The sequence below is a fragment of the Notolepis coatsorum genome, assembly GCF_963971535.1.
Source record: "Notolepis coatsorum genome assembly, chromosome: 4".
NCBI classification, from domain to species: domain Eukaryota; kingdom Metazoa; phylum Chordata; class Actinopteri; order Aulopiformes; family Paralepididae; genus Notolepis; species Notolepis coatsorum.
Genome location: NC_140168.1, coordinates 12,191,161 through 12,206,254, shown reverse-complemented (window position 1 = coordinate 12,206,254; position 15,094 = coordinate 12,191,161). Strand labels below are relative to the sequence as shown.

At 44.4% G+C, this 15,094-nt stretch overlaps 1 protein-coding gene across 1 annotated transcript; it reads right to left on the bottom strand.

Moving 5' to 3' along the window:
* Positions 1-3,568: 3,568 nt before the first annotated feature.
* LOC311226371 (phospholipid hydroperoxide glutathione peroxidase-like) lies at positions 3,569-14,602 on the bottom strand. Its single transcript, XM_084311800.1, has 7 exons — positions 14,505-14,602; positions 12,857-12,954; positions 9,185-9,329; positions 6,621-6,772; positions 5,219-5,243; positions 5,016-5,075; positions 3,569-4,091 (listed from the first exon to the last, which is right to left on the bottom strand). The coding sequence occupies exons 1-7, from the start codon at positions 14,583-14,585 to the stop codon at positions 4,059-4,061; spliced, it is 594 nt and encodes a 197-aa protein (XP_084167926.1). The 5' UTR covers positions 14,586-14,602; the 3' UTR covers positions 3,569-4,058.
* Positions 14,603-15,094: the final 492 nt, after the last annotated feature.

Sequence of the window (15,094 nt, the reverse complement as noted above, 5' to 3'; positions counted from 1 at the left end):
ATGTCGCTCGAAGGCATGTGAACCCCCGCCCCCCCCCCGGACCAGCCAGTCCCCCGAACACCCCACACATCAATCCCTACCACATCCCCATCCAAGACCCCCCCCCCCCCCCCCCCCGATAAAGCACGACCGAAGGAAAAACACAAAACAGCCCGCACGCCACTCACACCGGCGACGGGCATGACACCCCTGCGGGCCGCTCCACCCCCCCCCCCCCCCTACCCCCCCCCCCCCCCCCCCGGTCCGAGACGACACCGGGACCCCCCCGGAACACAGGAGAAGCCACAGCGAGCCCCCCACGCAAGGAACCCCAAAACCCCACGTACACACACACTCCATGATGTCACAGCACGTACACACACACACCCCATGATGTCACAGCACGTACACACACACACACACACCCCATGATGTCACAGCGCCACGTACACACACACCCCATGATGTCACAGCGCCACGTACACACACACCCCATGATGTCACAGCACGTACACACACACCCCATGATGTCACAGCACGTACACACACACCCCATGATGTCACAGCACGACACACACACCCCATGATGTCACAGCACGTACACACACACACACCCCATGATGTCACAGCACGACACACACACACACCCCATGATGTCACAGCACGACACACACACCCCATGTAGTCACAGCACGACACACACACCCCATGATGTCACAGCACGACACACACACCCCATGATGTCACAGCACGACACACACACCCCATGATGTCACAGCACGTATACACACACCCCATGATGTCACAGCACGACACACACACCCCATGATGTCACAGCACGTATACACACACCCCATGATGTCACAGCACATACACACACACACCCCATGATGTCACAGCACGTACACACACACACCCCATGATGTCACAGCATGTACACACACACACACCATGATGTCACAGCACGTACACACACACCCCATGATGTCACAGCACGTACACACACACCCCATGATGTCACAGCATGTACACACACACACCCCATGATGTCACAGCACGTACACACACACCCCATGATGTCACAGCACGTACACACACACACCCCATGATGTCACAGCACGTACACACACACCCTCTCTATCTCTCCATACTGCTGTTGCGGACTTTAAAGGATGGAGGGACCAGGTTTTTGTCTCGTGGTTCCTTTGGAAGGAACACACACAGACATCATCCGCCAAGGAGCACGTCTCATCGTGTTGGTAACCGTGACAACTGTTATTCTGTATTAGATTATGTAAAACCATCTTCCGATTTAGTATAGGGAAGAGGGAGGGAGGGAGAGAGAGAGAGAGAGAGAGAGAGAGAGAGAGAGAGAGAGAGAGAGAGAGAGAGAGAGAGGGAGAGAGACCATGTTGAGAGAGAGAGATGGAGATGAAGGAGTGGAGCAAATGCCAACCTGATTTTACTAGCACACACACTCTGTATATGTGTGTGTGTGTGTGTGTGTGTGCTGATAAGATGATTACATGGTTAATGGGCAGCCCAGCGCGCGCGTGCGTGTGTGTGTGTGAGCATGCATGTGCTGCTGATTGGTATATGGTACTGTATGAATGTGTTCAGTTGATAAGGTACAGTATAGGCCACAGCTCTACATGCATCCTCTGTGCATCAACGACTTCACTCCAGGGGCGACAGTGGCTCGAGAGGTAGAGCAAGTCGTCTGGCAATCCGGAGGTTTCCGGTTCGATTCCCGCTCCTCCCCGGACAGCGTGTCGATGTGTCCTTGAGCAAGACACTTAACCCCTAATTGCTCCCGATGAGCAGGTCGGCACCTTGCATGGTCGCCTCCGCCGTCGGTGTGTTGAGTGAATGTGTTGAGTGAACGGGTAAAATGTGAGGAACAAATTGTAAAGCGCTTTGGATAAAAGCTGCTATATAAAAAAGCAGCCATTTACTCCAGAGCGGTTGAATGGAACTATTCCGCGGCACAAGAGAGGGGGAGATAAACCCGCTCTAGTGAGTATGAGGAGCATTGAGGACCCCTGGGCCTCGCGGTAGTAATGCAGTATAATGCTTCTGTTAGATATAATGGAAGTTGTTTTTGTGCCAACTATAGCTGAGCTGTGTGATCCACACTGACACTGTAGTGAGGAGGACAGGGGACACCAAGGAGACGGCAGCTGCCTGAATCTGGACACTGGTTATCTAATCTAGCTGTTAATTATTCACAAGTCACACAGCTCGTGTTTCTGCATTATTATTATTATGCTGCTGTATCCGATTCAGTGGTCATTTAAAAAAATATATAATAATAAACTATTTAAACATTTGTAACAATTAAACGACTAAACGTACAGGTCATCACTCTTCCTTTCTCTTTTTCCCTTCTCTCCCTTATTTATTGTTGTCCTTGTATACTCTTGCTACTGTCATTTTGTATTTTATTTACTTGTATGCATGTACATAACCTTGTTTTTGTTACAGCCCCCCCCCCCCCCCCCCCTTCCCACAAAAGGCCTTTGCTTTTTGGACATGCTGCTTTTATATAAGAATTTGTTCTTATAATTGCTTGCCTGGATAAATAAAGGTTAAATAAAAAAAATAAAATCTATAGCCTATACCAGCCCATCTTGATATCTGTACAACGGGAGATGGCCTATATACTAGGACCGATATAGTTGCAACTTCCCATCCATGATCCCCTGTGTGACGGTGATTCGAAACAACCCAATAATGACAGATGCGTTCAAGCTGAATACGAACCAGTGTCCCCCCCCAGGTCCAGCTGGAGAGACAGCCCGGTACTGGCAGCGGCAGCCGCCTCGCTGGTTCTCCTCATGGCCCCGGCCGCTGCGGTCATCATCCCATCCATCTCGTCTGGATCCCGGTGTTCGAAGGGCAGCAGCAGCCGCGATGATGTCCTTCGTCAAACAACAATCCGGTGCGCAGACGGTAATATCATGCGCGCTTTGCATACATACATGCATGCGCTCACATCACGCTTTAATTATAATATTCGCTCTCATCGGATTACTAGTCTACTATAGTCGCGGACCGGTGATGATGATGCAGTGAGAAATGCGGACTACATCATATATTACTTGCACAAATAAATGCTGGTGATGATGATGAGACGAACCTCGCGCCGAAACGACCCGACTCCGTCGATCTTCTCACCCGAACACAGTGGTGGCGCGCGTGCGTCATTTACGCGCACGGACGGATTCGCCCGCCGCCACTAGAGGAGCGTCATCGCGCGGTTGAAGTTGTGAAGTGCGCGACACATAATCCATATCGCATCATGCATGTATGACACGCAGATATAAACAGGCTAATACGTCGGAATGTCACTTACTAGCCGCGGCTAAGCTACTATTGCTTCGAGTGACGTAATCTAATGGTGGACATGTTTATTAAGAATCATCAAATCCACACACAAAATGATGAATTGAAAACGGGGGACCCTGATGTAAACAAGACGAGTCTTTCTCTGGTCTGCATCCCCTTAACAATTGTGTGTATTGAGCCGTACTGTATTGTACCATTCTGCAATCTGTTAATACAATTTTCAATCAAAACCACAATCACATTGGATGCCACATGTTTATTATCTCTTTCCATCAAGTGCAAAAACAAAACACCTTCAGTCAGTTATAAGTGTTACATAATATCTTTGAGATGAGCAGTGCATGAATAATAATCTTTATAGGGGGACAGGGGGGGGTCAACATGATGATCGGGTATGTTTTCAACATCCGCATCATATTCTTGAAACACATGCATAACATAATATACATATTGGAAAGGGATGGCAGTTTGACACTGTGCTCATGTAAGACTAGTGCATCACGTATGATCCGACAGTCGTCGCCTCCTGGTGGTCGCGCTGGGTGGGTGTTTTCGTGTGGGTGGGTTCTGGGAGGGTTAGCTGCACGCTGGGTTTTCATCAGGCCTGCCCACCCCGCCTGGGCGGGTTTACAGACAGGCCGTCACTGGTCCAGAGACACACCCACCAATACCCAGCAGGCCACTAGGGAGGAGTCAGCGGTCAGATGGGAGGGGGGGGTGGGGTCAGGGCATTAGAGGTACTGGGGCAGATCCTTCTCGACCACCTGCATGGAGAGAAACAGGCTGCAGTCAGATACAGTGCAGAGAAAGGCTCCGATTCAGCACCATGGACAGAGACACAACTCAGATACAGTGCAGAGAAAGGCTCTGATTCAGCACCATGGACAGGGACACAACTCAGATACAGTGCAGAGAAAGGCTCTGATTCAGCACCACGGACAGACACAACTCAGATACAGTGCAGAGAAAGGCTCCGATTCAGCACCACGGACAGAGACACAACTCGGATACAGTGCAGAGAAAGGCTCTGATTCAGCACCACGGACAGAGACACAACTCAGATACAGTGCAGAGAAAGGCTCTGATTCAGCACCACGGACAGAGACACAGCTCAGAGCACAAGATCACTGCTCATAGACTCAGAGGCTGGTGTCACATAGTATTTAGATGTCTCAGAATGTATTACCATAAACTCACTATAATATTCAGACAGACGTCAAGTGATGAGTAGATCCTACAAAAATGTGCAACTTCTCTCAATAGGTCACTAGGGGGCAGCATTTCTATGCAGACTACATTCATTAGAACGCTTTCCATGAGCCACAAAGTACAGCTCTGGATGATTCATGCCACAAGTCACAGGGTGATGCAACAAACCACTCCCAAGATCCACTGTCCCAAAGTCTGTCCAAAGAGCCATCTTGGTAACACGACTTACAAGGTCAAGAAGACCAGACCCATGTCTCTTTGAACAAGGTGTCATCCGTATCAAACAATCTGGCATACATGTATTTTTTTTTTATTATTATTATTATTTTTTCATATTTGAAGTAACACAGAATAGTTTTACCCACGATAAAAGTACAATTATTTATTTTGTAGCAAGTAGTTTAGTTGTTTCCACCATCTTTAGTGTTAATAATTTCCTAGTATAACCAAATTGACCGTCTCAGTCTATATGGACTTACACTGGGATCGTCTGTTGGTCCATATCTCTTCACCACCAGTCCTTCTCTGTTTATAAGAAACTGTGGGAAGGGAACATCAAACCATGAGCACAACATGCATCTCAGGAATTAAAAAAGGGGGAAGAAATAATCATATATATATATTATACATACACACACACATATACAGATGGAAACAGACAGTGATACACTATACTAGTTACCTTTGTGAAGTTCCATTTGATGTTACTGTCGAAAGAGGAAGATAATCATTAGAACACACAGAGAATGCAAAAGAATACAATGACCTTCCATCAAATCTAGGGGTCAACTGTTCCGTTAACCGTTTAGCTGCAACCAGCAGCTCTATAGGGTCACTCTGTTAGTCAGTCCACAGAAATGTCTCTCATTCTCTACAGGCCACTGGTTTTGCCCCAGTAGACTGAGAATTGGCATGGAGGCCAAGTGCGTGTGTAAAGGTGGGTGTGTGTGTGTGTTCATGCCAATTGGCTAAAAGGGGGTGTGGCCCACCGCACAAAGGTTGTAGCCATTGTGAATTTGCACTTGTGGTTATTTTAAACACATCCCCAGGGGAAAAGAAGAGGAAGGATGATAATACAGAGGGGAAACGGTTGGTTTTGATCAAGCAATCCGATTGGCAGAGGGCCATGTGTTATTTGCAATAACATCACGGCTACAAGTTGCTTAGCGATGCATATGTTGTGATCGTCGAGCTACTGGCACTTTGTCACCTGTGCCGACAGCCTCGAGCCACAAACACGCCAGCACCATGTGAGGTAAACACCGCTCCGCCGCTTGAAAAGGATCTAATAAGAGGCCTGGCGCAGAATGTTTGTGTAGTTCGTTCTTCAAGGATAGCTGCCAGTAATCACTGGTAACTTTAAAAAGAAATGCCTCATTTCTGTGCAGTAGGTAGAACACTGGGAAAACATGATTGTTATTTTACTGTGAATCATTTTTAACCGTGTTTCGGATCCAACGGTAGAGGGCCAACCACGGACATGTCCGTGGCAAGGTTGTTTTGGCTTTTATTCCATTTTAATAACCTACTCAATGTCACGAGGGGCACTGCAGATTTACCCTACTCTTGGAATTCAGAAAAGTGCATTACCGGCCAGATCCTCGTAGGGGCGCTGTCTCGATAATGCAGTGTTCCCTGTGGCAGAACGGTCTTTTATTTTTCTTGACTTTGAATGGACTTTCTCGCTAGGCATTCACTATGCAGTAAAGGAATATATCATCAGCCAATGGACATATCGATCTACCAGATGGCGATCGATAACTGGGAAATCCTTTTGGGGATCCAACCGGCCCACGGTAAGATCTTTTTCACGTAAATTACAGGCCAATCGGGCCTTGCTCTCATACTCAACCAGGCGATCAGTGAATGTGGCTAACGCCGTTATTGGTAATCAATAATCAGAAACAACGTCCACCGTCCATATAATTATTATATTATAATATACTATAATTATATGACCTGCATCATGTCTCCTACTACCTGTACCCCCCCCCCCCCCCCATGCTGCAATAACACCTGAATATCCCCAATGGGATCAATAACGGAACATCTCATCTTAGATGTGTAAATCAAAGGGCACTGACTTTCCAAAGGTGCCCTTGCCCTTGGGTTGGGCCTTCATCCATTTCCAGAGGGGATGGGCGTCGTCTCCGTTCACGTCGATCTTACTGAACAGGTCAAACTCCGCGTTGAAGGTTTTGGCGAACTCTTTGATCTCCGCATCCGTCCCCGGCTCCTGTTGGGATGGAGACGTCACAAGCCGGTTAGAAATATCATTTTATCATTATGGATATTCATAAGCACCAGGGTTCCAACAGACATTGCAAAATGAAATTCAAGGACTTTCAAGTACTTTTCTAAGCACTATTTTTCATTTGAAAAAGGGCATTTAAAAAAAGGATACAATTAACTTTGCCGTTTTTTTTATAGAAGAACAATTCTGATCCAATATTTATGTCTTAAAACCAATTTCCGACAAATAGTTACACTTTAAATAATGTCTTGATTCAGAACAATTTTATCATGGATGAACAAAACTTTCAATGTGAATGGTTGATTTGAATTTCCAATAAGGAGAGAAAACCCTAAATATTTACTTATTTCAAGAAATCTTGCCAAGCCAAATGTGCTTGCTGCACTGGTAGACTAAATTACTTGTTTCAGTGACACATTTGCTTAAAACTAGTTTTAACCCATGTTACTGACCAGACACTCTATATCAGTGATGGCTGTTTACTGCAGAGCGGAGGGACTGGGAGACCCATGTTACTGACCAGACACTCTATATCAGTGATGGCTGTTTACTGCAGAGCGGAGGGACCGAGAGACCCATGTTACTGACCAGACACTCTATATCAGTGATGGCTGTTTACTGCAGAGCGGAGGGACTGGGAGACCCATGTTACTGACCAGACACTATATCAGTGATGGCCGTTTACTGCAGAGCGGAGGGACTGGGAGACCCATGTTACTGACCAGACACTCTATATCAGTGATGGCTGTTTACTGCAGAGTGGAGGGACTGGGAGACCCATGTTACTGACCAGACACTCTATATCAGTGATGGCTGTTTACTGCAGAGCGGAGGGACTGGGAGACCCATGTTACTGACCAGACACTCTACATCAGTGATGGCCGTTTACTGCAGAGCGGAGGGACTGGGAGACCCATGTTACTGACCAGACACTCTATATCAGTGATGGCTGTTTACTGCAGAGCGGAGGGACTGAGAGACCCATGTTACTGACCAGACACTCTACATCAGTGATGGCTGTTTACTGCAGAGCGGAGGGACTGAGAGACCCATGTTACTGACCAGACACTATATCAGTGATGGCTGTTTACTGCAGAGTGGAGGGACTGGGAGACCCATGTTACTGACCAGACACTCTATACATCAGTGATGGCCGTTTACTGCAGAGCGGAGGGACTGGGAGACCCATGTTACTGACCAGACACTCTATATCAGTGATGGCTGTTTACTGCAAAGTGGAGGGACTGGGAGACCCATGTTACTGACCAGACACACTGGCTGTCGGGATGTAGAGCTATTATTTTAACATGTAGACTAGAGCACTTATTTTAACAAAAAGAAATACCACTTACAGCACCTATAATTGAAACTGCACAAAGTTATCAAAAATAATCAAGAAAAGACATTCTAATTGAGATATATACACACAAGAGGCAGAGAGGAGGCTCGCCCAGAGTGTTTTAAACACAACATAACATTAAACAATAATTCATCATTCAATCCATTGAGCCGTCAAGGTCTTCAACATGTAGATCCAGAATGCTAAACGTTGTTTCAAGTGTTTCAACCACCCCTTAGTGGCGCTGGTTTCATTACCTCAATGCCTCAATGACGGTTAACCGGTAGTGAAAGTGTTAACCTGCTGTCGTGTGGCAGTGAAAGGGTTAACCGTCTGTAGTGTGGTAGTGAAAGGGTTGACCTTCTGTAGTGTGGTAGTGAAAGAGTTAACCTTCTGTAGTGTGGTAGTGAAAGGGTTAATGCTCTAGGTGCCCACCCCCCCCCACCCCCCCCCCCCCCACACACGTGCAAGTCTGCATGGGCATGTTACCGTATAAACTACATGGGTAGAATTACATCCATTATTGGGAACTTCTTCCCGGTGATGAGTGGACATGCGCTCGATGACACACACAGACGCCGCACCCGTTCCACACACGGTGTCGTAGGGCTGTCTTAAATACTTCGAAGCTTCGTTCGATGGGCATGGGATTCGAATATGAAAAAAAAAATCAAATATATATAAAAAAAATTAATTATATATATTTTCTTTTTGCTAAATCAACTCTGCCTCTCTTTGTTAACTACAACAAGCAATGCCGTTTGTTATTTAAGATGAGGTCGGACTCGGCACCGACAGATTTGTGTTCATTGTGCTGCTTTTATAAAGCCTCAAATGACGGCTTACAATATTTCATGAAAGCAAAGTGTTTAGTTTGTCTAAGATTTAAAAAGGTTTAAACTTCACAGCACTGACAAAGTTGAACAAAGTGCTGTACAAGTCCCACAACATAATTTTTTTTTTAAATATCGAATCTCGGCCCCGAAGCTTCGAATTCCAAAAATAATGTCGAAGGTCAGCCCTACGGTGTCGGCACAGCGCTCTGGCTCCCTTACCTGCCCTCCGAACTGGTTGCAGGGGAAGGCCAGGATGCGTAAACCTTTGTCAGCGTAGGAGGCGTGCATTCCCGCTAGCTGAGTGTAGTTCACCCTGGTCTTTCCTCATTTAGAGGCAACGTTAGTGATGATGCACACGAAGCCTCTGGTGTGGGGAGAGAGGGAGAGAGCGACAGAGGGAGAGAGAGAGACAGAGAGACAGACGCACCGGTCATGAGGTTGAAATGAGGAAAGACAAACACTTCCTCAATCCACTCATTCAAACTGTCAAGAGTCATCACATGTCAGCTCTTTTAATCCCTGCAGCACATTGAGGCCTTGACCCACAGTGTGTGTGTGTGTGTGTGTTCAGCCCCGCTATAGGCTGCTGGACTCGGTCCAAGAGTTAGGGTGGGCACATTTTTTTAAAAGGGGCTCCATGGCAACATGGTTCACACACAACGACCCTGTGGCGAGGTGAAGCGCTGCCCGCCCGACTGCGTGTCAGTTAATCCAGTAGGAATGTGAAAATGTGTCGAATAAACCAGACTTTCGACAGTCTCTCCGCATTTTTGGAATGCCCTATTCAAAACATTGTAAAAAAGCTTTTACAGTTTTCCAAAATAGTCTATTCAAAAAGGTACCATTTTCCAAATGGGAGAGTGTAATGATCGAATTGAGAAAACCATTGAAATGAAGGAGGTGGCAGTTTGAGGCTCATTCATTTTATGTAGACTCATTCATTTTATGCAGAGTCATTGAAAAATGGAGGTTGCTGTTCCACCTGTTACCACAAGGTTCTCCCCTGGAATAAGGAATGGAAACGCTTGTACCTGCATTGAAGGTGGCACAGCATGAAATGACTGAGTCTCGGTCTAAAGTTTAAACGGCATCCTCAAAACAGTATGAAAAAATAGGCTGCGGCTACATTGATCCACCAATGAATGGGTAAAAATGTTGACTGAAATGCATTACTGTCCTTTGTTTTGTTTGTTTAAAAAAAAAAAAAACCCACAAGTAATCCTCTCTGAACTTTTCTGTCCATCAACACAGATCTGGTGGAGAAAGGGACACATCCCCAACAACTAGATACTCCTCAATAAAAATATATTTAAAAACGGATGTAGATGGACAGACTACACGACGGATCAATGTAGCTGCATACCATTATACAGAACACAACAGAGAGGGAACATCCCATCTCCTCCAGACACGCAATTGCGGCGCTGGTGTGGCGATAAGTGTGGGAAAAGCAAATCCATACCAGATAAATCCATATAAAATAAGATGATCCTTCCCCTTGGGGACATTTGGGTGTCAAAGTAGCATGGGGGGGGGGGGGGGGGAGATACAGAGCTTCACAGTCCACTCCAGTCCTATACTATAAAGATACAATATAAAAATATAAATGCAAATACAATATAATATAAAGAAGTACAAGATAGTCCAGTGATATGAGTCTCTCTCTAGTACACAATACAAGATATCCCCACGGGGATCAATAAAGGAATATCTTATGTGAAAATAAAGAATACCCTTACATTAAGATACATGTTGTGCTAAATCAAGCCATATAGTGAGTTTTTTTAAGGCGATACGTCTACATAAAAATCACAAAGAATCCCTAGAATCCAGCCTTAGCCCACCTGTCTGAGCCTCACATGCCTAGGGTGCTCAGTTCTCACCCGCACCAAACCCTGGCAGCACATCACCGCCACCCTCATCAACCTCCACTGGCTCCACATAAAATCCTGCATCACCTACAAAACCCTCCTGACCCAGCAAGCAACTATCAAACCTCTTAACTTGGAATATACCTGTACACCCCTCTGTACTACTGCTGAATGATGTTTTTGAGTGGGCAGTACATCCACAGCTAAAGAGATTGGTTTTATTGGGTATCAGTGGCTAAAAAGCTGATAGCATCACGATGGTTCCAACCGGAAAAAATTTGCCGAAAGGTCTGGATTATTACATATCTCGATGTGATCTATCAAGAAATATCTACAGCAAGAATTTTGGGTCTCAATGAATCCAAAATTACACTGTGGTTAGAAGTGGTGGAGAAACTTGTGCTTTATAATGTATTGTGTATATATGTACATATATTTTATGTCCGGATGGTGTGTCTATGGAACGGTCACTGTCTCTATCACACTCACATGTGCGCAGGTATAGCCGCATACAAGTATCTAGGATACACATATTCATACGTGTACATAATAGGTTTACACACACTCATATACACAAGGATAAGGTATACACGTCAGGGGCACACATACATGCACATACTTATTTATAGGAAATAGGCATACACATACCTACATATACACATAGTTGAAATATAAGCTTTCACTGACACATAAGGGGGATACACATGTATATAGGAGACACACACATACGTAGCTGAGACGCACATATATATACACATCTGAGATATACACTCACATAGGGGGCAGAGGCACACATGGATACGAAACACACACAAGAGATAGGAGTACAGTCACATACCAGGAAGATGCACACACACACATATGAGGCATGTACACATGCTTACGTGATACACGTACCCACATACATGTGTCGGAGACATGCGTGCATGCATGTTATCATGCACAAGTGCATATGTCTGGGGCGCTTTCTCTCACATGCAATATGGAGAAGGGTGGCATCCCGATAGAGGATGCAGCACATACCTGCTCGAAGGTAGTTCGGTCTACATGCAAGGTATATATATCAGGAATGTATACGCATAATGTATAGTATAGTATGTTTCTTTTTTCGTAAGTCTTTTTTTATTTTCCATGTCAGTTATTAATGTATTTGTATGAGTCCTTTACATGTTTTGTATGTTCTTACAAAAAAGAAAAAGGCAAATCCTGGAAATTGAATATGATGATGTGGAAAGAGATGTTTGGAATGTTGGAGAGATTTGTGCAAAAAAAAAAAAATAAAAAAAAAAAAAATAAGTGGTGGAGAAAATAAAAGCTAGCATATAATGGTAATGTCTGGATAGGAGCGAGGGAAAATGGATGGATTATCCAATGGGGGGTCCGGAAGGGGGGGGTACGAGCTGGAGCATATGTGTGTAGGTTTTTAGATAACAGGTATTAAGGGTATATCCTATATAAGACAATTAAATAAATTGTGATTTCATTTAATTGGATGTGCACTGACAAATAATGCTTGTATATCTTATCGTGTGTTGTCATGTTTGTTTATGTGTGTGCTTAAAAAATAAAAAAATAAAATACAGAATTAAAAAAAAATAAATAAAAAAACCTCCTGCTCACTTACAAGTCCCTCCATGCTCTGGCACCTCAGTACCTCACTGACCTCCTCCACCCCCACACTCAGTCACGGTCCCTGCGATCCTCAGACACTGGTCAGCTCTCCATTCCCTGAACCAGACTGCGGTCCTTTGGGGACAGAGCTTTCAGTGTGGCAGCTCCCACCCTCTGGAACTCCCTCCCAGCAGAACTCCGCAACGCCCCAACTCTGGACTCATTTACATTTTTTTTAACTCCTCAAAACCCACCTCTTCAACTTGACCTTTGACCCCTAATTTCACACTTTGAATGTTGTGTCGGACCACCATGTTTGTTATTCATTTGTTTTCCCCCTATGTAAAGCGACCTTGGGTCTTATGAAAGGCGCTATATAAAACCAAGTTATCATTACTATAATCCTCACCTGTACTTCTCCAGCGACTCCTCGTTGCCATCGATGTCCTTGGCTGAGAATTCATAGATCGACTTGGCACTCTGCCAATCTGCTACCTGGGCTGCACACTGCATGTTGAAAGTAACGTAAGATGGGTGTGTGTGTATAAGAGAGAGATAGAGAGATCGAGAGATAGAGATTAATGTCTAAAGTACAGTACATGCAATGTGAATCAAAGAGGTAAAACATTGGGCAACCACGGAAAGGCCTTGTGCAAATAATGGAAGGGGTGGGTGTCAAGAGGGAGGGGAAAAGGTAGCAGCCAATGGTCTGTTATTAGTCAGTGCGCACTCAGTTACTCAACTCCTTCATTTGAACATTTAGTTGGCATCTTTACCATAGAGGCCAAGAACTTTTGACTATGCTTACAGCTTTTGATTATGTCTACTTAGATGCATACAGTGCTCCTATGTTTTCAGATACAGAAAGATAGCAGAGGTAGAGGCCTGCCCTGAACTCTATGCTTCTTTAGATAAAGAGTGTACCGTTAGTGTTGTTCCGTTAGCAGCACTCGAGATAAGTAGGGTGTGGTGGCCAGTTGACAGACACATAAATAAATGTGCCTACCTAATGAAATGTAACTTGGGTGAGAATTACACAGGCCAATACCAGTGTAGTGTGAGATATTACGTGGGAGAGCTATTCACAAAAGCAACTTTTTACTTTTTCTTTATTTCCCCATGATATAAAAGACCATAATAGGTATGTAGGTATATGCTGTAGTGTATCAAATAGCATACGAATAAGGCATACTTAGCATTGGAGTCCCCCAATAGACAGAATGGGTTTAGAGTAGACACGTGAACTTCTGATTATTAGGGAGCTTTAGAACTTCACCGTGTGTGGTGGTATCAGCAGATTGCTAACAAATGGTTTAGACTTTACGTTTATTGGCCCTGTCAATGAGTAGTCAGTGCAAGTGCAAGTCACAACTACAACTAGTATGTAGCTAGCTGGCATCTTAGAATCTAGTTCTAAGAATAATGTACAGTTTCTTCGTCAAATGTATATACTCTATTTTTTAGACAATTTTTGTATCACAAACAGTACTGTATTTGTAAATCTGGTATGTCATAAATGTATAGATGCAACAGTACTGTCTATCTGTATGTCATATAATGTTATGATGAATTGAAAATGGGGGACCCTGATGTAAACAAGACAAACGTATTTCTCTGGTCTGCATCCCCTAACAATTGTGTGTATTGAGCCGTACTGTATTGTACCCATGCTGCAATCTGTTAAATAAAGTTTTCAATCAATCAAGTTAGCAACAGCTATCAATGAGCTAACATGAACTGCTAGTAAAAAACAGGGAAAACGACACAAAAGGCTCTCATTTAGCTGACAACTGTTTGCAAGCCGGTCGGGACCCCAGTTGTTATTGCAGTGCGGTCTCCACTAGTATATAATATAAAAACAGACAGCCAACAAGTTATTAACGTCGCTAGCCGTTGCTCGTTGCTGAGGTTGCAGCGTTGGAGAGCAATTTGGGTTAAAAATAGAAGTCCTTAATTTGACCTGACTGTTGTGTATGAGGCAAAATACGGTCTGTACAGTTATTATTATCAGTTCCAGGACTACACAACAAGTACATTAGGGATATGTAGATTCTTACCATGGTTCTGACAACTCCTCCGCTCCCAAACAGCCCGAGAAAAACAACTGCGGGCTTCACGGTTCTACTGATGAGCCACATTGCGAGGTTAGTCCTTAGTCCCCGCCCAGTGAGGTCATTATGATGAGATTAGTCACCGCCCAGTGAGGTGGAAGTTGACTTCGTCTTCTTCCTCTATGGGGTTAATGGCGGGTCGCAACCACAGCAAGGCGCATACCGCCACCTACTGTATAACCCAGCAACTGGAGCGGATAAGGCAAGAACCCGGCAAAGAAAATAAATTAATAAAGAAAAACCAAGAACAAACCCAGAATAAACAAAACAAAATACCCAACCCTAACATCACCACCCTATACAAACCTAATAAAAATAAAAAATAAAACCTAAACACAAACAAAATTAATTAGTATTATGACGTCTTGTTGCAACAAAATGGCGGTCTACAAGGGTGCCTGAAATCAAGTGATTTTTTTGTGTGAGTTAAAACCTTACACTGCAGCATATAAATTGACACCATACAGCCACAATCTTCACTATAGTTTTAGATTTGTTTTTATATACCAATATATATATATTTTGTAAAAAATTAA